The 23,551-nt window shown below is 38.6% G+C and overlaps 1 protein-coding gene across 6 annotated transcripts in view; it reads left to right on the top strand.

The window, feature by feature from the left end:
• Nucleotides 1-23,551, top strand: part of Myo5a (myosin VA) — a 231,618-nt gene that overhangs the window by 118,009 nt on the left and 90,058 nt on the right. For all 6 annotated transcript variants that reach the window (XM_029561942.1, XM_029561943.1, XM_029561941.1 and 3 more), the window contains 9 exons: nucleotides 794-1,059; nucleotides 2,343-2,424; nucleotides 7,050-7,190; nucleotides 9,762-9,887; nucleotides 11,899-11,982; nucleotides 18,755-18,916; nucleotides 19,865-19,962; nucleotides 22,248-22,334; nucleotides 22,418-22,526. In XM_029561942.1, the coding sequence (XP_029417802.1) occupies nucleotides 794-1,059; nucleotides 2,343-2,424; nucleotides 7,050-7,190; nucleotides 9,762-9,887; nucleotides 11,899-11,982; nucleotides 18,755-18,916; nucleotides 19,865-19,962; nucleotides 22,248-22,334; nucleotides 22,418-22,526 (1,155 nt within the window). The remainder of the gene's footprint in view (nucleotides 1-793; nucleotides 1,060-2,342; nucleotides 2,425-7,049; nucleotides 7,191-9,761; nucleotides 9,888-11,898; nucleotides 11,983-18,754; nucleotides 18,917-19,864; nucleotides 19,963-22,247; nucleotides 22,335-22,417; nucleotides 22,527-23,551) is intronic.

The raw sequence follows: 23,551 nt of genomic DNA, 5'->3' as shown, positions 1-23,551 counted from the left end.
GTCATTTGATTAGTAGGTTTGAAGGGACCTACTAGGTGGGAAGGGACCATGTCTGTTTTTGTTTACTGGCACATAGTGGGCATTCAGCAAATATTTGTTGACTAGCTGATTGATTTCTGACTGAACATGTCCTAAGGAGAGACAAATCTATGAAGAACCAAGAAAGATTTTTAAAAATTTTTATTTTTTTAAAATTTTATGTGTATGCGTGTATTGCCTGCAGGTAGGTAAGTGCACCCATGTCATGCAATGCCCATGGAGGTCAGAAGAGGCTGTCGGATCCCCTGGGCCTGGAATTACAGACAGTTGTTAGCTGCCATGTGGGTGCTGGGATTCAAACCCAGGTCTTCTGCAAGAACAACCAGTGTTCTTAACCACTGAGCCATCTTTCCAGCCCACGAGAAAAAAAATTTTTTTTTGGTCTTTTTGAGACAGGGACCCCTGGAAGCCCCAGCTGTCCTGGAACTCACTATGTAGACCAGGCTGGCCTTGAACTCACAGAGATCTGCCTGCCTCTGCCTCCTGAGTGCTGGGATTAAAGGCTTGTGCTACCATGCCTGGCCCAAGAAAGATTTTTTTTTTAATGAACCCTAAGGGAGATTGAAAAATGCCACCTAGATGCTGGTTTATGAATGATTTGGAGGATTTATTATCATTGATCAGACTTACGTGATATTGATGTCTCTATGACAAAGGTATTGCTGAATTTTGTTACTTCCTTGTTAACATTTTTTTGGGGAAATTCTTCTTTGATTAATCTAACCATAGGAACTAACACTTTCTCTTTTGGCAGCCCAAGCATGAACCTCTTATCGTCTTCTGTGACCTCATGGGTGTAGATTATGAAGAGATGTGCCACTGGCTCTGCCACCGGAAGCTAGCCACTGCCACAGAGACATACATCAAGCCCATCTCCAAACTGCAGGCCACAAATGCTCGGGATGCTTTGGCAAAGCACATCTATGCAAAGCTCTTTAACTGGATCGTAGATCACGTCAATCAGGCTCTCCATTCTGCGGTGAAGCAGCACTCTTTCATTGGTGTCCTGGATATTTATGGGTAAGTACATTTGACTTACTGCTCTGTCAGCCAGAAACTTCTTCGTCAATTGTTTGTAGGGAGTGTTTAGTGACTCTGAGAACTGTTTAATTTTGGCTCCTAATGGAGAAGACAGGGAAATCCTACCAACAAAAATTCAGAATTATCTTGATTATGGAGTTATAATGAACTTATGTTAAGAATCACATGTTGCTTAAACAAAAATTAGTTCAATGACAGAGCTAATTACTAAGCTAGTAGAATTAATTGATTTTCAGACTCATGGTACATTATCATTGAATTTCTAAAAATCTAGTTTCTTTTTCTAGTTGCCTTCTTTGGGTATCTGTAACTGTTAAAACTTGTTTTGTGTAAAGTTGTTTGATACCTAATTTTTCATTCTTTGGTTCAGGTTTTCAAAAGAGCCTATGAAATTACTATTTCTAGTTCCCTTCCATGTGTGTGGGTCTATAAATTGACAGTGGCTGTGACTTCATCATAATTCTGTTGGTTCCTGTTTGAGGATGGGTGAGCCTCAAAAACTCAGAGCTGAGCTCTACTGCAGCATGGGGTCTATATAAAAGGGAAGCTGTGTTGGGCATGGTGGCACACACTTTTAGTTTCAGCTCTTGGGAGGCAGAGGAATGTGAATCTCTGTGAGATCTAGGCCAGCCTGGTCTACATGGAGAGTGCCAGGCCAGCTGGGGTTACACGGAAACCCTGTCTCAAAAAGATAAAAACAAAAAACAACAAAAAAGCTCGGGGCAGGGGGTGGGAGAACTGTGCTTACCCCTGCTTATCATGTCCTATCCTTCCAACTTTATAAGTACAGGCCTTTAATCCCAGCACTCCAGAGGCAGAGGCAGGCGGATCTCTGTGAGATCAGGACCGCCTGCCTCTGCCTCCCAAGTGCTGGCACTACAGGCGTGTGCCACCATGCTCGGCTTGTTTTATTTTTAAAAATGTTTTATTTATTATTTTTATGTGTATATGTATATTGCCTGTGTGTAGGTAAGTGCACCCATGTCGTGCAATGCCTTCGGAAGACAGAAGATGCTGTCAGATCCCCTGAAACTGGAGTTACGGACAGTTGTTAGCTGCCATGTGGGTGCTGGCATTTGAACCCAGGTCTTCTGCAAGAACAGCCAGTGTTCTTAACCACTGAGCCATCTTTCAGCCCCCAACAAACCTTTATTCATAGTGTTAAGAAACTCTCCATTTCTGTCTTCCAAGCGTATAATTTTAAATATTTTGAAAAAGCTATTCTTTTTCTTTTCTTACTACTTTATTTTTTGGTATTACAGATTTGAAACATTTGAGATAAATAGTTTTGAACAGTTTTGCATAAATTATGCAAATGAAAAACTACAGCAGCAATTCAACATGGTAAGAATTTTCTTTCTTGAATAAAATTCGACTATAAATTTTTCTCTTGAATTCCTAGTCTTTTGTTTAAAGCCTGGTCTCTGAAATCAACTCTCTTGAGTTGTAATTATTATATGAGGTTTAGTTTAGTTTAGCCAAACTTCTAAAGAACTGATGATCAAAAATTGATGCAACATTAGAAAAATGTTTGATAGCTGTCCTTTGTCTAGGGATAATTAACATTTGAGGAAAATAGCTTGAATGAGAGATGCAGGAAGTATAGCAGATACTAACATTGGGTATGTGAAGCTTTTAGCCCATGGACACCCTTCAGCTTGCTGTTTGGAACCTAGTCATATGTGGAGTTATAACTACCTTAGCCATTACTAGCCTGTGCTAGCAAGGTGTCAGAACAAAACAGCAGAATGTCAAAACTTCTTTTTCTTTTTAAGGTTCATTTTTATTTATGTGTATGTATATATGTCACATGTGTGGGGGTACCCATGGAGGCCAGAAGAGGGCTTCAGATCTCCTGGAGCTAGAGTTGCAGGCAATTATGAGCCACCCATTATGGGTGCTGGGATCCAAACCAGGGCCCTCTGGAAGAGCACGAAGTGCTATTAACCACTGAGCCATTTCTCCAGGCCAAATTTATCGATTTTTTTTTGACAAATTAGGCTCTTCACTGAGATAATGGAAATAGGCATATTTTGAGAGTGACCCAAACCCACCTTGAGCTAACCTCCTGCCCGTTTTCCTAAGGACTGGGATTACAGATTTCTGTCACTACAACGAGTTTACACAAAATTTGTTTCATGAAAAGAAATCATAAATTTCCTTCATCATAAACTGTGTTTCAATATACAAATTGCCTTAACAGTCTTAAACAGTAAAATATTCTTGAAAAGCTATCTTTTTGGAGCTGGAGAGATGGCTCAGCAGTTAAGAGCACTAGCTGTTCTTGCAGAGGACCTGGGTTTGATTCCCAGCACCTCTATGGCAGCTAAGAACCATCCTTAACTCTAGTTCCAGGGGAATCTGAAGCCCTCTTCTAACCTCTGTGGCATTGTAGGACTTGGGTGCACTCACATACATGCACTCACATCATGCAGGCAATATACTCATACACATAAAAATAATGAATAAAATTTAAAAATAAAAGCTATCTTTTCATTGTTAAAAATAACATAAAGATCTTTGCATCAGTTAAGTCTAAAGATATAAAATAATAAGGAAAACAAAGAGAAAATAAAGTTTTAAACTGATAAGTCAGAAAATACCTGGTAAGTATATTCTTTAGAAATATATAAATAGCAGGCTGGGGAGATGACTCAGCAGTTAAGATCAGATACTACTCTTATAGAGGACCCAAGTTTGGTTCCTAGCACATATATCAGGTGGCTCACAACTGTAACTCCAGCTCCAGGGAGTCTAATGCCTTCTTTTGGACCCTGAGTGCACTGCACTCATGTGTATACACCCACAAACAGACATACATAAATATACTTAAAAAAAATGAAAGAAACCTTTTTGTTGTTGTTGTTGTTATTATTTGAGACAGGGACCCCCTTTATTCCCTATTTGCTTGGAATTTGCTATGTAGACCACATTGGCCTCAATCTTACAGAGATCTTCCTGGGCCTCCTGAGTGCTGGGATTAAAGGCATGTGCCACCAAACCAGGCAACAAATCTTTAAAAAAAGAAGTAAATGTTAAAATAAATAGCAAAAAACATTTACGTGCTTTGCATACGGGTAATTAAATTAGGTTGTGGATGTAGGCGACTAAGGGTTTAAAACTTGTAGGATGTGTGATTTCTTTAAATTGCAAATACATTTGAACTGTCTTTAGTGATTAAGCCATCTGGTACAGCAAAATAATCTAGAAGCGATCCTAAAACCCCAAGGCTTTTCATAATAATATGATGTTTTTAGAATCTCTGCATAAGGGATCTTAATAAAAACCTGTCTGAAACCAAACTGACCATTATCACTTCTTAAGTTTCTCCAAGGTTTCTTAATATTTTAATCAATGCATTGGCTTCCACTCCTTCCTACTATGTTTCGGCAAAGGTGACTGGAAATGTGAGGTGGCAATGCTGGCTACTTTGGGACCAGCTCAGGACACCTTGTGGTTCTGTATATGTCTCTTTTTCCTTCTGGTTTCTCTCTTTGCAGCTCTCTAGCTCGCCTTACCTGTTCCTCATCTTTCTTTACATATACTTTCCTATTATACTTCATCTTAGCTTCTCTGCACAGCTGCTCTGCTCCCTCTTACTGTCAGATGGCGTATTCTTTTCTTCTAATCTGCATGTATTTTATGTATCTCAGGGTTTCTATTTCTCACTCACTTCAACTTTCCTGTGAATCCAGCAGTGGTTGGAATGCTCTTCCTATTCTCTTGAGTTGCCTAACTCCCACTCATTTTACCATCATTTTTGGCTTCCTTTGATAATTGCCTAATTGTTTCTTGTTTTCTAATTCAGCTACCTTGAAAGATGAACTGCTTTAACCTAGTTCATTGTTTTATCAGAAGTCTGTAGTAATAGAGTGTCCAAATGTACCCTGTGACCAGGGAAATGGGTTTCATAGGAGAGAGCATGGCTCGTGGTAGTACTTCCTGACCTGGGTCAATAGGTCAGGGCCTTTGGCATCAGAAGCACTAATCAGAATGTTCGGTGTTCAGAGGTATCGCTGCAATGACCCAGGACCTCTTGCCATGTTGAACCTTATGCCCACTTTGACAGTTGAACATCCAAAAATGGTGAGTCTCCCATGGAGTTTTCCAAACTAGATGCCAGGACACATCTGAGAAATAACCGCTATTTAAGTCTAGGATAGTGCTTCTGTCATCAGGGTGGAGACTGCTTATATGGGATGATGAATGGGTCAAGGGAGAAATTAAGAAAGAAATAAAAGTATTCCTGGATCTAAATGAAAAAGACAATACAACATAACAAAACCTCTGGGACACATTAAACTAATAAAATTCTTAGTGGTGCCATTTATCTCCTTATTAATCAAAAGAACATAAGAAATTTGCTTATTGGCATTATATAAATGTTCACATGGACAACCTTTTTGACTAAGTATTATTACAGCTGGTTAGACTGCAAATACTGCATGTGAGCCAAAAAATGATATTTCCTAGGTATATGGGAAAGTTCTAGGTGCATAAAGACTGTGCGTGTCAGAAATTTCTGTGCAACTTACATTTCCTAAAGCTTAGGGACATAGGAAATGGGCATTGCCTGGTTATAGCCACAAAAAGATAGTTCTAGAAAAATAGGTATGTGAAAGAGCCAAAAGAGACAGAAGAAATAAGTACAGAGAATACCCTCCAAGAACTTGTAGAGGTCTTAGGCATCTGTGGAGGGACTAGAAAGCTGTGTTTTGTTTTCAGCTGCCTGGACTGGAGACAGCATCTGAAGCAGAAGCAGTGGTTGGATTGCCCTTCCTACCTGGAACAGCTTAGTTCCCATTTGTATTCTGAACTTCCTACCAGGAACAGCTTAGTTCCCATTTGTATTCTGAAGCTCACGTCTACTCTGAACACCCGTATCCAACTAGATGAGGACATACTTCTGATTAAATGAGTGCATGGATATGAGGAGCAGTGGTCTGAATGATAGCTGGAGCTTCTAGCAGAACTAGTGCTGGATTGGCAGTGCTTGTTGCTGCTGGCAGTATTTGATATAGAGTCCAGAAAACTGAGCCATAGATTCCCTGTATGAGGAGAATGACCAAGGCACCTGTACTTTAGCACACAGCACTTAGGACAATTACTTTGTTACACTTGAAAGCATACCTAGCTTGCTCAGTAATCCAGAGGGCTTGCACAGTAATTCATTCTGCAGAGCTGTTCGTTGCCAGCTAAGGCATTCCCTTATTGTTAACAACCTCATACAGTAACTTAAGAAGGCAAAAGTACATGATCCAGTTTCAGAAGCATACATTTAAAAAATCATAAGGACTGCTACATTTTCAGCCATTTAAAACATTTACAGGCCAGGTGTTGTGGCACATAGCTATAATCCTAGCACTTGAGAGGCTGAGGCAGGAGAAATGCAAGTACAAGGCCAGTCTAGGCTGCACAGCGAGTTACAGGCTACAGGCTACTCTGGGATACACATTAAGATCCTCTTTCAGCTTAAAAAAAAATTTAATTAGGCGTGGTGGTGCACACCTTTAGTCAGGAGGTAGAGACAGGTGGATCTATGTGAGATAGAGGCCAGCCTGGTTTCATAGTAAGTTCCAGGTCACATGGGGCTATAGGGAGCTGTGTCTCAAAAAAAAAAAAAAGACAAACATTTACTTAATAGATTTATTCATGTATCAAAAATACTGGCTGTGAGAATGACTTAGTTGTAGAGTGCTTGCCTAGCATGCACAAGGCCCCGAGTTCAGTCCCTAAAACCTCACAATGAGATAATAAAAACAAAGGAAAAGAAGAATTCTATATAGCTGAGATTTTCCTGTGTGTGGCTTCTACTTGGTTTTTCTGTGTGTAAATTGTGCTCCTCCTATGAAATTATTGTTGCTTGAAGCATCCTCAGTATTTTATAGAAATATACTTCTATAAAGTATAGAAAGTATAGATTACTTTCTTTATGGTGATGATTTAGTAATTGCTGTTTTTAATTTTAGCATGTCTTCAAACTGGAGCAAGAAGAATATATGAAGGAACAAATTCCATGGACACTCATAGATTTTTATGATAATCAACCTTGTATTAATCTTATAGAATCTAAACTGGGCATTCTAGATTTGCTGGATGAGGAGTGTAAGGTAATTATGATTTTTATGAAATACTTAATCTGTTAAAATAGATAGATCAAAACTAGAAGACAAGTGGGCACAAGCAGAGGCTCATAAATATGCCATGAGATGTCATTGTGACCAAGTAAAGGGGGCATTCTTTAATTGTGAAGGGATACGAGACCCCAAGGATGATTTTTTTTTCCTAAATTGTGTGTGTGTGTGTGTGTGTGTGTATACAGGTGCAAACATGCCACAACATACATGTGGAGGTCAGAGAGCAGCTTTCAGTAGTCCGTTCTCTCCTTCTGCCACAGGATCTGGGAATCAGACTAAGGTTGTCAGACTTACACAGCAAGCACTTTTACCTGCTGAGTCATCTCACCTGCCCAAACTCCAAGAATTCTAACTTGGAGAATTTCCCTCCTGTGTTCAGCTAATTATAAAATTTACTTTGGGTAAAATTGCTACTAATTTTTATCATTTTTCTTTTTAATTTGTTTATTTTTAATACTTTTTCCAGTAATAGAATGTATTGAAAGAAATAAAAGAAATTGTACAAAAGTTATTTTGAATAATAGGTCTAAATAGCTATAATTTTTAAATTAGCTAGTTGTTCTTTGTTACTGGCATAAATAATACAGTTTCAACTTTAGGTTTTTTTCTTTTCTTTTTTTTTTTTTTGTTCTTTTTGAGACAGGGTCTCCCTGTAGCCCCAGCTGTTCTGGGACTCACTATGTAGACCAGGCTGGCCTCGAACTCACAAAGATCCCCCTGCCTCTGCCTCCCAAGTGCTGGGATTACAGGAGTGTGCCACCATGTATTTTTTAATATTTTTATATTATTTTTATTTTATGTGTATGAGTATATTGCCTGCCTGTGTGTAAGCACACCCGTGTCATGCAGTGCCCACAGAGGCCAGAAAAATGTGTTGGATTTCTCCTGGAACTGGAGTTATGAATGGTTGTTAGTTGCCATGTGGGTGCCAGAAATTGAACTCAAGTCCTCTGCAAGAGCAGTTAGCTCTTTTAACTGCTGAGCCATCCCTCCAGCCCCTCAGCTTTAGCATTTAAAGATGCAGTGCGTTAGAAAAAAGTATTGGATCTCCCCACTTTATTAGTGGTATCTTAGGCAAATCTGTCATTTCTCTTAATCTTTCATTAGTTTATATGCAATAAGCCACAACTTATCACAGGTTGGTCTGTGTAAGCAGCCAGACTTAGTACATTAACAGTGCCTGTGGGGCTGGTGATGATTCAGTTGGTAAAAGTATTTGCCATACAAACCTGACAACCTGAGTTCTATCCCCAGATCACACAGTGGAAGGTAGAAGGGCATGGCACACATGTGCCCTCACACATACACAATAATAGTAAACTAAAATAAAAGAATGCATGTGTGGGCTGGAAAGATGATGTCTCAGCGGTTAAGAGCACTGACTGCTCTTGTAGAGGACCCAGGTTCGATTCCCAGCACCCACATGGCAGCTACAAACCATCCTTAACTCCAGTTCCAGGGGAATCTGAAGCTCTCTTCTGACTTCTGTGGAATTGTACAACACAGGTGCAGTCACATACATGCAGGCAACATACTCATACACAGAAAAAAAGAAAGAATGCATGTGATAGAAAGGTGCTCATTTTCACTTGAGATTTTAAAATGTGCAAAGCAAAAATGGTCATCTGCTTTTTACCTGTCAAACAGACTATTTTCTATTTAATACCTTTCATTTGTTTATACTAAAGTAATATTACACATATACACTTGATGAAGGATAAGAATCCATACACCATGTTTTAGAGTAATTGACATTTAGAAGAATTGTAAATACATAGGTCTTTTAACCTGGGAGTTCAACCTATAAATGTACTTATAAAAGTATTGAATATATATATATAATGTGATAGTTGTCATAGTAAAAAAAAGTCAATAGCAACCTAGTCCTAGTGACCATAAATAAGGTGCTATTAACAAGACAAAGGAGAATTGCAAGGAGCATATAGAATGTGCCTATTTATGTATGTGTCCTAAAAACAGGAAAAAATAATAAAGTTGATAGAAATGGCAGGAGACCAGTTCTTACCTTTTTGGGTTAAATCAGTATAAATATTACCTTTATTTAAACAAACAATAAGTAAAAATATACATGATAACCATGATATTTCATCCTTTTTTTTTTTTTTTGATCTTTTTGAAACAGCATCTCCATGTAGCCCCAGCTGGCCTTGAACTCCCAGAGATCCTCCTGACTCTGCCTACCTGCTGGGATTAAAGGTGTGCACCACCACGCCCAGCCTGTGTTATTTCATCTTTACTTTATGAGGGCCTTTATTGTGTTAACAAAAAGCATATATGGACTTAATAACTCCTGGTAGAGGCAGATGACCACTAAAGATCAGGCAGAGTCACCCCAAGGAAGGCCTCAGCCGTGGTCTTCATTGGTGTTTGGAGTCTATAAGAAAGAAGTGTAGAAGAAATAAATTCTTAAATTGCATAGAAAAGCTTTTGTTAAAGTCCAAAATAGTCTCTCTTGGTAGCTGATGCACCAGAAGAGCTTCAGTGTTTAATCATTTTTTTTCTTTTATTTTTTTCCTCCTCAAGATGCCTAAAGGTACTGATGACACTTGGGCCCAGAAATTGTACAACACACATTTGAACAAATGTGCCCTCTTTGAAAAGCCCCGTTTGTCAAACAAAGCTTTCATCATCCAACATTTTGCTGACAAAGTAAGGAAACTTTATATCTTTTTTAATATTTTAAGTTAAATTATAATAAAAATCCATAGTGAAGTATTTTTTTCTTTGCTCATGCTTACTTTCTTTCAGGTCTTGTAGGAAAAGCAATCCACACTGCCAACTTTTTTGTTTTCTCTTCCTTTACCCTAAATTGTATTATATTTGAAATAAATATGGGTCTAAAATCTTTTGCCTGAAATTTTGAAATCCAGGAAACTGAAAACTCAAAATGTTTTCATAACTTATCAGCCAAATGTGTTCTCTGACTTGAATTAACATGGAATTATAGTTTTTATCCCAGTTAAGGTATATATTTACATGTTTCAGTATGGAAATATGAATGTTTATGTAATGTGTAGTATAGATGGCCATCTTAAACTCTTAGATGGCTGAAGTTGTAGCGCTTTAGAAGAAAAGGAATTCCATTTTTAATAAAATGGAGTATATACATTTTATATCTCTTAAATGCATGCAAAATTCTGAATTCTAAAGCATGCCAGTCTTACAGGTTTCAGAATAGAGACTGGTTTTGTGTCACCTTCTATGATTGGTTCACTGGGATCCTATTAGCAAGGCATGGTGACATGTTGCTTCACAAGTTCTATAATTTACTTAGCAAGTCAGGGACCATGATTAATTTATATTTCAAGGAGGCTGTGGCATGAGATTTCTGGCCAGAGAGGTTTCTGACTGTCTAGTCCTGGCTGGAAACCTTGGGATGAGTAAGGCCACCTAAGGGGCTGATAGTAGAGGATGTAGAGCTTGAGTGGCTGAAGACACGGGGCTTTAGAAGAAGAGGAATTCATTTTCAAGTAGTCCTTTACCAAATTATACAATATTTGCCCATCCCTCTATCCATCATTAGCTCCTTACTTCTTTCCAGTCGGACTGTCCCCACTTAATCTTTTTCTCCCAAGAGAAGCACTCCTGCTAGATACAGATGAACTACTCCAGGCTCTGGGTCAGCCTGGGAAGGAAGAGCTCTGGCCATCGGGAAGAGGTCAACCTACAAGTCTGCTTACCCATGGATTGAAAGAGATCATTAGACCACAATTTGTCAACAAACACTACCACTGTTTCTTGGGAAAACAGCTTTGGGGAGTTTTACTACAGAGTTAACATATTTCTTTTTTATTTTATCATTTTTATTAGTTTTTTTTTTAAGTTAGCATACAAGATAATGGATTTTTGGGTTTTGAGACAACTTACTATATAGCTGAGGCCAGCCTTGAACTCCTGATCCTCCTGTCTCTTCCTCCCAGGTGCTGGGATTTCAGGTGTATGTCACCATACCCAGCAAGATAATGGATATCATTATGGTATTTTTCATGCATCCTTTGTTCTTATTTATTCCTCTCCTCCACCCCGCTGCCTTCTTCTTGCTGGTCCTGGTCTGTACTCTGTAGCCCCCCCTTCTACTGTCATGTCACATGTATTCCATTACCCTTTCTTTGCTTTTTCTCTGCTATTCCACCTTGAGAGCTCATCTTCTCTGTCATTATTCCTTTTCTAGTTTCATCACACATACAACACTCACATATGCACATCAAAATCTAGGGTCTGCATATGAGAGAAATCGTGACGTGTTTGTCTTCCTGAGTCTGGTTTATTTCACTTAACATAATTTCCAGTTGCATCCATTTTCTTACAAATTTCATGGTTTCATTTCTTATTATGGCTGAATAAAATTCCACTGTATATGTACCACATTTTTTAAATCCATTTATCTGTTGATGGGTATCTAGACTGGTTCCATTTATTAGCTGTTACAAATAGTGCAATGATAAACATAGATATGTAAGTGCTTCTGTGGTAGGGCTTACAGTAGAATAGTGAATTAACATACATCTTCCCAGGAATGGCGCTCATTTCTTAGAAGAGGTTCATGATACCACTCTGCTAACAGCTAGGCATAGAGTCTGAGCTAATAATTGGTTGTTGGTGATGACAATGACAATCTCAAAATTATTGTCAGTTGAGATTTTCTTCCATGTGATTTCAGGTCGAATACCAGTGTGAAGGCTTTCTTGAAAAGAATAAAGATACTGTTTTTGAAGAACAAATTAAAGTCCTTAAGTCAAGCAAGGTAATTATGGATAGACTTTAATTAGGGTATATTCCATAAAATGTTAATTACTTAAGCAGTAGCTTTTTATTACTAATAATTATTTTGCTGACAAAAATCAGTTTTACTTACAGTTTAATTTATGAAATGTAGAACAGTATGTGTGAGGTCCTGTACCAAATGCCTTTCACATATTAACACATTTGGACCTTATAATGAGGTATATTATATAATTCTCCTCTTTCAGATGAGGCAGCAAAGGCATTGGGATTTATGACTGGTGCATTTCCAGGTTAGATTAAACTCGGGCTGTCTTGCTTAGCACCTGCTCTTAACCACTCAGCAGTGTGGTCTTCCAGCTCTCTGTGAAGTCATTGAAATTATTTTTTTTAAACATAAGTACTAGAACCTCTGCCTTCTACTTGGAAAAGAATATTCAAGATGACAAAGACGTATGGCTACATTACTTTGTTAGGTTGATCTCTACTTCTATCCTTTGACCTTTATCTGGAAAGGATGAGAGGTGGTCATATTCATCCTAAAAGAAACTAGTTACTTAAAAAACTGAAAACCTTTATTCATATGAACCTTTTTAGATTACTGACTGGCACTCTTGTTTTTCTGGTTTATTTCAGTAGAATCCTTTTAACCAGTGAACTAGTATATGGACACTCTGACTCTTGTTTTTAGAATAAAAATGTTTATGTTCATTTATGTTGATAATATTCATAAAGATCACATAAAGACCAAATCCTAGTTTTAACCCTCAGAAAACAATGAGTCAAAATGTTTAATAGAAAAGTCAGGGTTTTTTTTCTTTAACAAGTACTGAGTATTAGTACTTTCTAACTTACAGGATTGATGTGCAAGACAATTTTTCACAGTACCAATCCTTAAGTATGATGTAGTCAAAGATCTTTATCACTTTGATTTATAGTAAAAGCCGTGACATTCTATTGTTAATACTTTGCCAAAATAATTTAGTTTTAACAAAGCACAAATTTGTATTTTTGAGATACTCATAATCAGTTGTGTCTTTAGTCTGACTTAATTTTCTGATTGGATAGTGGGCCTTTTATCATGAGAAGATATCTGTGTATTCTGGGTCACTGGGAATGACTGTCAGTTTGTGCCAGTGTTGCAGTTAAAATGAGAATGTTCATGATTTACCTAAGTTTGAAAACCTTTCTTGTTCCCATTATTTACAGAAATTTAACCAAGAGTTCTAAACTTTATAATTTCTCTGCACCTGGTAGGAAGCAAGTATAACACAGTGTTAGTTTGTTCTCTTGGAACCAATTTGTTGATATTTGTGCTATGTGTTTTGAACAGAATTTTTATGATAATAACAATATGAAGTCTGTATGTACATTTTAGCTATGTTTTGCCTAAAATGGCAATTGGGGATATATTGGCAGGTGGAAAGATAGGAAACAGAAAATGAAAGTAGGCTAGGTAGAAGGTCAGAGCAGGTGATGGAAATGTGATATGGCTTCAGAACTTGGTGATACGTAAAGCATGAGACTGCATGTGATTGCTCCAAGAGATACAAACTAGTGTCTACCTTCCAGAGCCAGATATTCCAACTGATAGAGGCTAGCCAGAGGAGTCAGAAATGAAATCTGAGAAAAATGGCCTGTGAAGAAGAAGGGGCACTGTCTAAAAAATAAATTATAGAGCAGTTTCTGATTCAACAATTCAAAGTATATGATCTCTCTCTCTCTCTCTCTCTCTCTCTCTCTGGGTGTGTGTGTGTGTGGTGTATGTGTGTGTGTGTGCGTGCGTGTCTCTCTCTCTCTGTGTGTGTGTGTGTGTGTGTGTGTGTGATTGGAGGGGAACCTCAGATGTCATCCTCAGGAATACCACCCACCTCCTTTGAGACAGAGTCTTTCATTGGCCTGGAGCTCAGCGATTAAACTAAACTGGCACCAGTGAGCCCCAGGGATCTGCCTGTTTCAACCTCCCAAGTGCTGGAATTACAAGCATGTGTTATCATGTTGTCTGATTGAGTTTGTATGGATCCTGTGCATGCTGACACCATTGCTGTAGGTTCATATGAGCAAGGTCCCAGGAGCCTGTAGGACTCTATTTCCATTTGGTCATGCACCTCCTCCCTGGCTCTTATAATCTTTCCACCCCCTCTTCTTTGATGGTCTCCAAGCCCTGAGTAGGTGAAGTTTAATATAGGAGTCCTGTCCAAGGATCCACACTCTGCTGACGCTTGTTCTCTATTCTTTGTTTGTAATCTTCACTGTTCATTGCCACATAGCATCAGGGAGCTTCATTGATGAGAACTGAGAGATCTGAGAGATGCATTAGTGTTCTCTCTCTCTCTCTCTCTCTCTCTCTCTCTCTCTCTCTCTCTCTTTTAAATAGGGCTTTTTGCTACTCTAACATTACCCCTCTGAAGAGATAACTCTAAAATCTTTTAGGGATTAAATAAGCGCTCCCGAATATTTTTGTCATTTTTGGCCTTTGGAACAGAGTATGTTGCTAAGAGGCCCAAGGACATTTTGACTTTTAGCCAGGAAACTGCCTACTTTTCTTTGGGGTCTTTTTAACCCTAACTGCCTAGCCAATTTCTGCCTTCTGTTGTTATCACACCATCCTCTGAAGAGTACCCAAATTGCTGATAGGGAATTGGGACGCAGACTGCTCTAGCTTCTTCCATGTTGAACAGGGACGTAGGGTGAGGCAATTGGGGTACCCCTTCAGCAGGTCTATCTCCCAGATTGCATAACTCTTATCTGTAGGGAGATAAGAAAGTCCTTGACTGGTGAATAGGGGATGTGAAGGAGAAGTAAAGGCAAGAGTAGTTAGCATTACAGGTTCTAGACGGAGAACCAGAAAAAAGTCAGAACGGGGCAAATTTCAAATGTTCATATCAGACTCTATTGGGATTTCTTGATGAGAACTTCCAAAAGCATCCCTCTGTTGGGTTCCTCCTCATTTTTCTTTTGTCTACCAAGGCTGGACTCAAGAGTGATACATTCAGGATTTGCTTTCAGGCATTTGGATAGCTGTTGGAGTGGTTAGAATCAGTGCCAGTTCCCTCTCAAAGGCTTCTAGATAGGGGGAGAAAACAAATTTATCCATCATTTTAGAACAATAGCTGGTTGTCTCCCTTACCTACAGGTGGGCACTACAGTATTGCAGACCAAGATTTGAAGTCTTACATCTGAGCAGCACTTTCTGATTAGGAACAAAATCATCAGTGAGAAATAATTGTCTAAATAACTTTTTTTTTGGTCTTTTTTGCGACAAGGTCTCCCAGTATCCCCAGCTGGCCTGTAACTCACTATGTAGACCAGTCTGGCCTTGAACTCACAGAGATCTACCTGCCTCTACCTCCTGAGTGCTGGGGTTAAAGGTGTGCACCACCATGCCTGGCAGTTAAGCCTGATCTCTGGGAAGTGTAATCCCTTGAACTCTTAAAGAAATACACTGATGACTTTACTCTTTGGTTATACTTTCCTTTTGAGTGTTTAAGACCATACAGTTGGCCCAAATAAATTATTTTTACACTTAAGGTCATTTGAGGATCTGTTCCTCAGGTGTTACATGGGCTTGGGAGGAGCCCCTGGCTCCTTTCTTTTACCAGTTCCATCTATGTGAAGATAAGTCAAAGGTCCTGCTTGACCATATCTGGCTTCACTTGGAAGCATGAAGAAGATGTTTCCTCTGAGTTTATCCTCCTCTTTGTAGACTGGACACTGGTTCAAGTCCATCTTGTGGGGTCTCCATGGCCTCCCTGAACAAGAGGACAGGTGACTTACCACAGTTACATGACATTTTGGGAGACGTTCCATAGTCCCCTGGAACTTAGTTGACCTTGGAGGGCAAGGGATGAAAACTGTCCTTTAAGTCCCTCTGACAAGATTAGTATAGGCCTCAAAGTATGGCTCTTAAACATCCAGTAAGGTTAGTTCCACCAGTCTGGTACTTTTTTTTTTTCTTGAGACAGAGTCTCCTTGTAGCCCCAGCTGTCCTGGAACTCACTATGTAGACCAGGCTGGCCATGAACGCACAAAGATCCACCTGCCTCTGCCTCCCAAGTGCTGGGATTAAAGGTATGCGCCACCATGCCCAGCAGTCTGGTACTTTTAATTACCATGTGCTGTGTAGATAAAGCTTGGGTAAAAAAACAAATATTCTCAGATAAACCTTGACTAGACATATATTTTTTTTTCTTAAACTAGTTGACTAAACTGTGACCTTAGACATTTTAAGATTATGTGTATATTATTTTTTTCTCATCCTTTATATAGCATAACAAACCTACACAGTTGGTCTTGTTTTTTTGAGATAAGGTCTTATATAGTCTGGGCTGGCCTCAAACTCTCTAGGTAGCTGTATAGCAGAGGCTGGCCTTGAACTCCTGGTATTCCTTCCTTCACTTCCTAAGTGCTGGGACTACAGGTGTGTCACTGCACCAACCTTTTTTTTTTTTTTTTTTTTTAAATAGAGCCTTGCTGTGTAGCCCAGGCCTGCCTGAAACTCATGATCCTCCTGCCTCATATTCTCAAGTGCTGGGATTATAGACATACCACATTATACCTGGCAGTACACTTATTTTTTAAAGAAAAATTAATGTAGAGAATTTAAATTTAGATTATCTTTGAAGAGTAATCCATACCCCTCTACATACACTTCATGATCTCTGGAAAGGAATCTACTTTCTAGCAGATGGATAAATATTAGGTTAAATTGTAGTACCTACTGATAAGTATGATATGGCAGCCTACTTCTACTAACTTTTCCACATAGAACAGATAAAAATGAAGTTTTGGCAACTGCTAATGTAGAACCAGCAGTGTGTTTGGAATGACATCATAGATAAGATTTTGGAGTGCATTGCCTATCACAGCATAGTCTAACTTCTTATCCCCATCCTGAGTTTTCATGCTAAATCTACTAGGAACTAATTTTTCCTCTTTGGAACATGGATTTATTTTTGTCATGCAAGAAAGCATTTCCTTACTTCTGTGTCACCAACTATGCTAGGCTATATTATTTATTCTGTAAAGCATGGAATAGACTCATTTGTTTAGCAAGCAGTCATTAGTACACTCATCATCAGTCACTTCCTACATTACCCTTATGATTGATACGTACATTTTGGTTTTGTTTGTGTGTTTATTTATTTTTCCTTTCTTGTGATAGTGGGGATTTAACCTAGGGCCTCGTGCTTGCCAAATGGGCACTCTGCCACTAGACTGTATTCCCAGTCTATCATTTACAGATTTTGGGACCTGATGATTTTGTTTTTCAGTGAAAGAACTCCAATAGGAAAATTATTTTTTTTTAGATACTCTGAGTTTTTTTTAGATAAGTAATTGGTGATTACAAGCATGACCTGAGTTGTACAAAAGATTAATTTTATCTATATGGAATATAACAGTGTTATAAAGATAGCCATATATCAAGATGTTGATGTATGTTTCAAATCTTTTTTGTTCCATCAAATTTCTCTCAACTATGTTGACTAATACTCATATATTAAGTAGCAGATATCCCAATAGTCTTTAGTAGCTTGATAAAATAAAAATACAATTACCCCAATTCTATCCAAAGGAATACTGACAATGGATTGCCGTAGATGAGGAACAGCTGACCCGCCTGGAACAGGGACCTCTGGCTGACTAGATTTACCAGAAGGGCAGACAGGGGGAATGGATGAGGGTGCTGACAACACAGTGGACAGTGACAGGGATGGCAGAGTATGGAGCCTCTAGTGGGAGAGGAAGGCTGTCTATCTGACGAGTTTGTATTCATGCTCAGATGCCGAGGAGCTCAGAAGGTGGGCGACTGTGACCAGTGATAGTCATGTATATAGAGATTAGAAATGCATGTGAAAACGTCTCAATGTCAATTGCTTTGGAATGAATTCTTCTGTATGAAAAAAAATAAAAAAATAATGATTAAAAAACAAAAACAAATACAATTACAGTAATTATATCAAAGTTCTAAGTCTCTTGAAGTCAAATATAAATACATAGGATAACAACAAGGTTTTTTTATATAATCCAAATTATTTCCTTAAAAATATTAACTCGTCATTAATTTTTTTATCTTGCAGTATTGAAAGCTTGTTCATAACACCTTGCTGAGGCTGTCAGGCATTTTTGAGTTAGTTCTTAGCATTTTAGATAATGGGTACACAGATGAATTATGTAAGCAAACACTTGCAACTATGGACTAGTTCATTTTTCTACTAGATAAAGCCTTTGTAGAACTGAGATAATAAATTAGGCTTTCCAATGAATATTTTGCTCAAAAATAATTATAGTTCAAAACCAGTTGTATATTTAATGGCCACTTCCTCTGGATTAGTTAGGTTTGCAAGTCTGAGTCCAGTAGTTTTGAATTTGTTTTCCCCCAAATATGGTTGTAGAATTATTTTATTTTCCCCACCATATTTTTTTGGCATTAACTTTCCTTTCTCTTATATTGGCTCCTAACAGAGATACCATTTCTGTGATTCTGATAGTAGTGGTTTTTCTGTGATTCTATGTAAGGGAATCATTGCTTATTAAAAGCATTTGTGTTTCTTCTACAAAGGTTTACTTTCCACCTTGGGTTTAGAGTATAATTGTTTTGTTTTGTTTTTGTTTGGTTCGGTTTTTGAGACAGAGTCTAATGTAGGCCAGGCTTGCCTTGAATCTGCTTTGTAGCCAAGTCTGTCTTTGAATTCCCGATCTTCCTTTCTTTTTCTCCCTTGTGTTGGGATTACAGGTGTGTGCCACCACATCTGGCTTTGGAGTCTAATTTTCTTTTACTATTTCTGACTCAGTTTAAGATGCTACCGGAGCTATTTCAAGATGATGAAAAGGCCATCAGCCCCACCTCTGCCAGCTCTTCTGGACGCACACCCCTCACCCGCACTCCTTTAAAGCCCACCAAAGGCCGACCAGGCCAGACTGCCAAAGAGCACAAGAAAACAGTAGGACACCAGGTGAGTTCAGGAGCCACCACTGCCAGGCTTCCCCAAAGCCTCAGGCCTTCTTTATTTAGCCTCCCAAACTGGATCTTCAGGTGAGGAGAGGCTGCTGCTTCCACTGTGCAGACAACACTATTCACTCATATTTCACCCACTGCAAACCCATAACTTTGCATCAGCCTTTCCCAAAGTAATTTTCTCTGTGTCTCAGTTCTTCTAGTGCATATCATGTCTCTCAGACCACTGCTGTCTTTGTTTTGTTCTTTGGTTGTCTCATCTCTATACTTATACAGAGCATCCTTCAGCTCCTTCAGTGAAAGAAATTATTTTCACCGTCTGACGTCTTTTGCCCTTGGGGAATGGGAAGCAGGGTTAGTACCTGAACATGGCTTTAGAGGGGATGCAGGACTATAGTCAGCATACTGTTTTCCTGTGTGACCCTTGTACCAGTGTAAAGAGGAGCAGGGCCTGATTAGGTCCATAGTCTCCAGTCTTGACCCAATGTCCCTAATGATGTCCCCTTTCTGGAGGTCCTTTAGCCTGCTCTAATCATTCCTTAAAATTTTTTAAGAAATCTGCTTTTTAAAGCATTGTGCAGGAAAACTCACACTTTGCATGATTAAATCGCCCTAGTAGCAAAATTGTACCGTAAATAACATATAATGAAACTCACAACAAGGAGCTCCAGAAGCCTTTGTTAAAAGGGGAGTGAGAGAAATGAGTACAGAAAGGCAAATGCATATTGGGCAGAATAAATATGTGAAGGCAGAGTTTAAGCACACTTCACTTTTAAATTAAAGTCTTAGCATTCTTGTTTAGTAGCTGCCCCCTTCTGAAGATGAGTTTAAATTATAGTTTGCATAGTTGATCTCTGTCAGGGTCAAAGGAAGAGAGCTTTAAACTGATTTTACATCTGTTTCTTTTCATAGACTTTAATTCATCTTTCTTGCCCTTTTCATACAGTTTCGAAATTCCCTTCACCTACTTATGGAAACCCTCAATGCCACAACCCCTCACTATGTGCGCTGCATTAAACCTAATGATTTCAAGTTTCCATTCACGTAAGTCAAACCAAAATTCAGAAAAAGACTTCTGTGCAATCTTCATGTCTTGTAGAGGGAATCTGCTAGCTAATAATTTTTTTAAGTTTTTGTTCCTCTTTGAGAACATGAAAGCAAATTAGTAGTTGGCCTTCTAAGGATTTGAAAATTTCAGACCAGCCAAGTATTTTTGGTTCTGTGTTCTGTTTTGACTTTATATCAGTTGAAGAAATTTCTGGGCTTTTTGTTAACATTAGTTAACACCAGAACTATCTGAACTAAGGCTTCTTTGGCAAAGGCTTACTTGCTACTTTTTACCTTTTGAAACCATCAGAGAATGTTCACCAAATTCCCATCCTACTATCCTACTTCAGATACCATGTCAAAGGTGAGAATGAATCTGAGGCTTTTCCAAAATAGAAATATTTCTCTAACTTTAATACACATGTGTTGTGAGAACAATTTTCAGGAAATACTCAATGCTCAGAGAGATATAGCTAGTATTAATTGGCATAAATACTGCTTGGCTAACCAACATCCCTTCCTTCCCTGTACTGTGTGTATGTGTGGGGAAGATGGCAGGGGGGGGTGTGGAGTGTGAACTAACAAAACGGAAGTCTCATCCTGTAATTGCTGTTTTATCTCTGCTTTTAACGTAATTGATTTTGGACAGCTCCCGTAGTAAAAAAAAAAAAAAATCTACATTATCATTTGGATGGCAGCAAGTTTCTGATATTACATCATCTATTTAAATCATCCACTATAGATAATCATTTAGGTTGTTCCAACAGTTGCTAATAAGTGTCTTTTGGCAAACATTTTTGTATGTTTATCTGATTATTTCCTTAGGATAATATATTTATAGCAGTATAATTTGTGGATCAAAGACCAAGCATATAATTAAAATTATTTATTTTTAGTTTATATATATGAGTGTTTTGTTTGCGTGTTTGTGAATATACCACATGCATGGATGCCTATGGAAGCCAGAAGAGGGCATCAGATTTCCTGGAACTGGAGTTACATTCAGTTGTGAACTACCATGTAGGTGCTAAGAACCAATCCTGGGTCTTCTGAAAGAACAGCCAATGCTCCTAACCACTGAGCCATCTCTCCCAAGCATATGATTTGATCATTATACACAAGTATTCAAGTATCACATTTTACCTCATAAGTAACTACAAATATTATGTGTTAAATAATAATGTTTAAAGTATCTTTTAAAAGACCAACCATACATACTCAAGGTTACAGTAACTCCTGCTCTACCATGTATTGGCATATTCCATACCTCTAACTGGTCCTCCTCTGCCGATCTGCCTTAGATTGGAGGGTAGCTCTGGAAGACTGCCATTCTTCCATTCCTCATCACCAAGAAGCTCTCTCTGGAAGCCACCCCTGAGCCATGAACTTTGTATCATCAAGCCTGGTCTCCCACCACCAGTTGAACACCTGGGAAGACAGTATAGGAAATGGATACTCAGAGCTTAATCATGAGACTAACAAGGGGGATCTTCTCGCTGGGAGAGAACTTTCTGCTGCTGCTTTTGGATTAATTTTAAGATGACATTTGCTTAGAGTGAATAAATGACATTTGCTTAGAGTGAATAAATATGAGATTTAATACAAAATAAAAATATTTTTATTGGTATAGATACTATAAATGCTTAGTATGTGCACATTAAGTAGCTTTAGGGCCAAAATATATATGAATAACCAAATAGACCTGGTATGGTGGTGCATGCCTTTAATCCCAACACTTAGGAGGCAGAGGCAGGTGGATCTCTGTGAGATTGAAGCCAGCCTGGTCTGCATGGCAAGTTCCAGGTTAGCTGGGACTACAGGGAGACTCTGTCTCAAAAAAAACAAAACAGAAAGATAATAAAATAACTGAATGGGGCATATTTAATTTGTCCTTTCTGTTAGAAATCTTCAGCCTGAAACCTCCAGGTTCATCATTTTTATCCCAGGAGAGCTGTGTGTGCTAGTGAAGTCTGAGCATTTTCACTTAGGCCAAGCCATGAGCAAAGTATGAAAGAATTCTGTCTTCTTTCTTTTTTTTTTGAGTTTGCTCAATGAACTTTCTTATGAGTTTGTAGTATATGAACCACAGGAAATGTTTATAGCTCTTTACTTTTACTCCTAGAGATTTCTTCCCTATTGTTTCATGGTGTTTTCCATTTTGATCACTGTTCCAACTTTTGAATTCTTCCTTTTCTAGTCTATCTATGTGGTTCTTGACAAAATAATTCAAACCTTGACATCCTGGCTCTTGGTAGGCTAATGGCTTTCATTTCTCCATGTAGATTTGATGAGAAGAGGGCAGTGCAGCAACTGAGAGCATGTGGTGTCTTGGAGACCATTCGAATCAGTGCAGCTGGCTTCCCCTCACGGTGAGCCTAGCAGTTTTCAAATGTAAGGGAGCCTCCTGGGAGTGGTTCCTAGATCTTTATGTCAATGTGGCTTTCTTTTCTAGATGGACTTACCAAGAGTTTTTCAGCCGTTACCGGGTCCTAATGAAGCAAAAAGATGTGCTGGGAGATAGAAAGCAAACATGCAAGAATGTATTAGAGAAACTGATATTGGTGAGAAAGAGTTTTAAGTTTACCTTTTTTTTAAGGAATTTGTTTGTTTTTAATTTATTTATTTTTATTTTATGTGTATGAGTGTTTTACTTGAATGAATGCATTCACCTGTACATACAGTGGCTATGGAGGCCAGAAGAGAGCATCCGATCCCCTGGAACTGGAGTCACAGATGGTTGTTAGCCACCATGTGGGTGCTAGGAATTGAACCCAAGTCCTCAGCAAAAGCAGCCTGTGTTCTTAACTACTGAGCCATCTCTTTAGTTCCATTTCACCTGCTTTTTTCTGAAAAGAAATTAGCCAGAAGCCTTGTCGTTCTGATCTGTGAAATCCCTGGAAACTTCTGTGTTAAATACTACTAAATGAGATCATTTGGGGGTGGTCAGGTAGTCGAACACACTGACTTGGAAGTCATATGATACATACTGTGTTTAAGATGCTAGAACTAGTGAGGAGAATGATAGCCCTGTTTATCAGGAAACAATTGTAAGGGCTGGACTCAGGCTTAATGAACATCCTTTTTAGAGAGTTTGATCACTGTCAGCAAAAATTTTCTTAGCACGCCCTTAGGGAAGATACCAGGTATAATTAAGAAAAAAATATCCATTTTCATTCTAAAGATAGATAATGAATTTTAAAGATAAACATGTGTCCATATCAAATGCTGAGTGAGCACCAAAGATATGGTCCAGCAATTAAGTGTGTGTACTACTCTTCCGGATGATCTGAGTTAGGTTCCCAGCCCCCATGTAAGGTGGCTCGTATCACCTATAACTCCAGCTCCACGGGGAGCCTATGTCTCTGGCCTCTGCAGGCACCCACACTCATAGGCATCTTCCCACCCATACCCACATGCATATAACGAAATTAAATCTTTTTAAAAAGATTTTTAATTTTTAATTGAATTTTTGTGAATTTCATACACTATATTTTGATCCTAGTTAAACCCCCTCCTATGTCGGCACCCCCCCCTTACCAACCCACCACCAATTTTCTGTATTATATATATATATATGATATATACA

The sequence above is a fragment of the Nannospalax galili genome, unplaced genomic scaffold (genome assembly GCF_000622305.1).
Source record: "Nannospalax galili isolate Female #2095 unplaced genomic scaffold, S.galili_v1.0 scaffold213, whole genome shotgun sequence".
Classification (NCBI taxonomy): domain Eukaryota; kingdom Metazoa; phylum Chordata; class Mammalia; order Rodentia; family Spalacidae; genus Nannospalax; species Nannospalax galili.
This window is presented reverse-complemented; position numbering and strand designations above follow the sequence as displayed.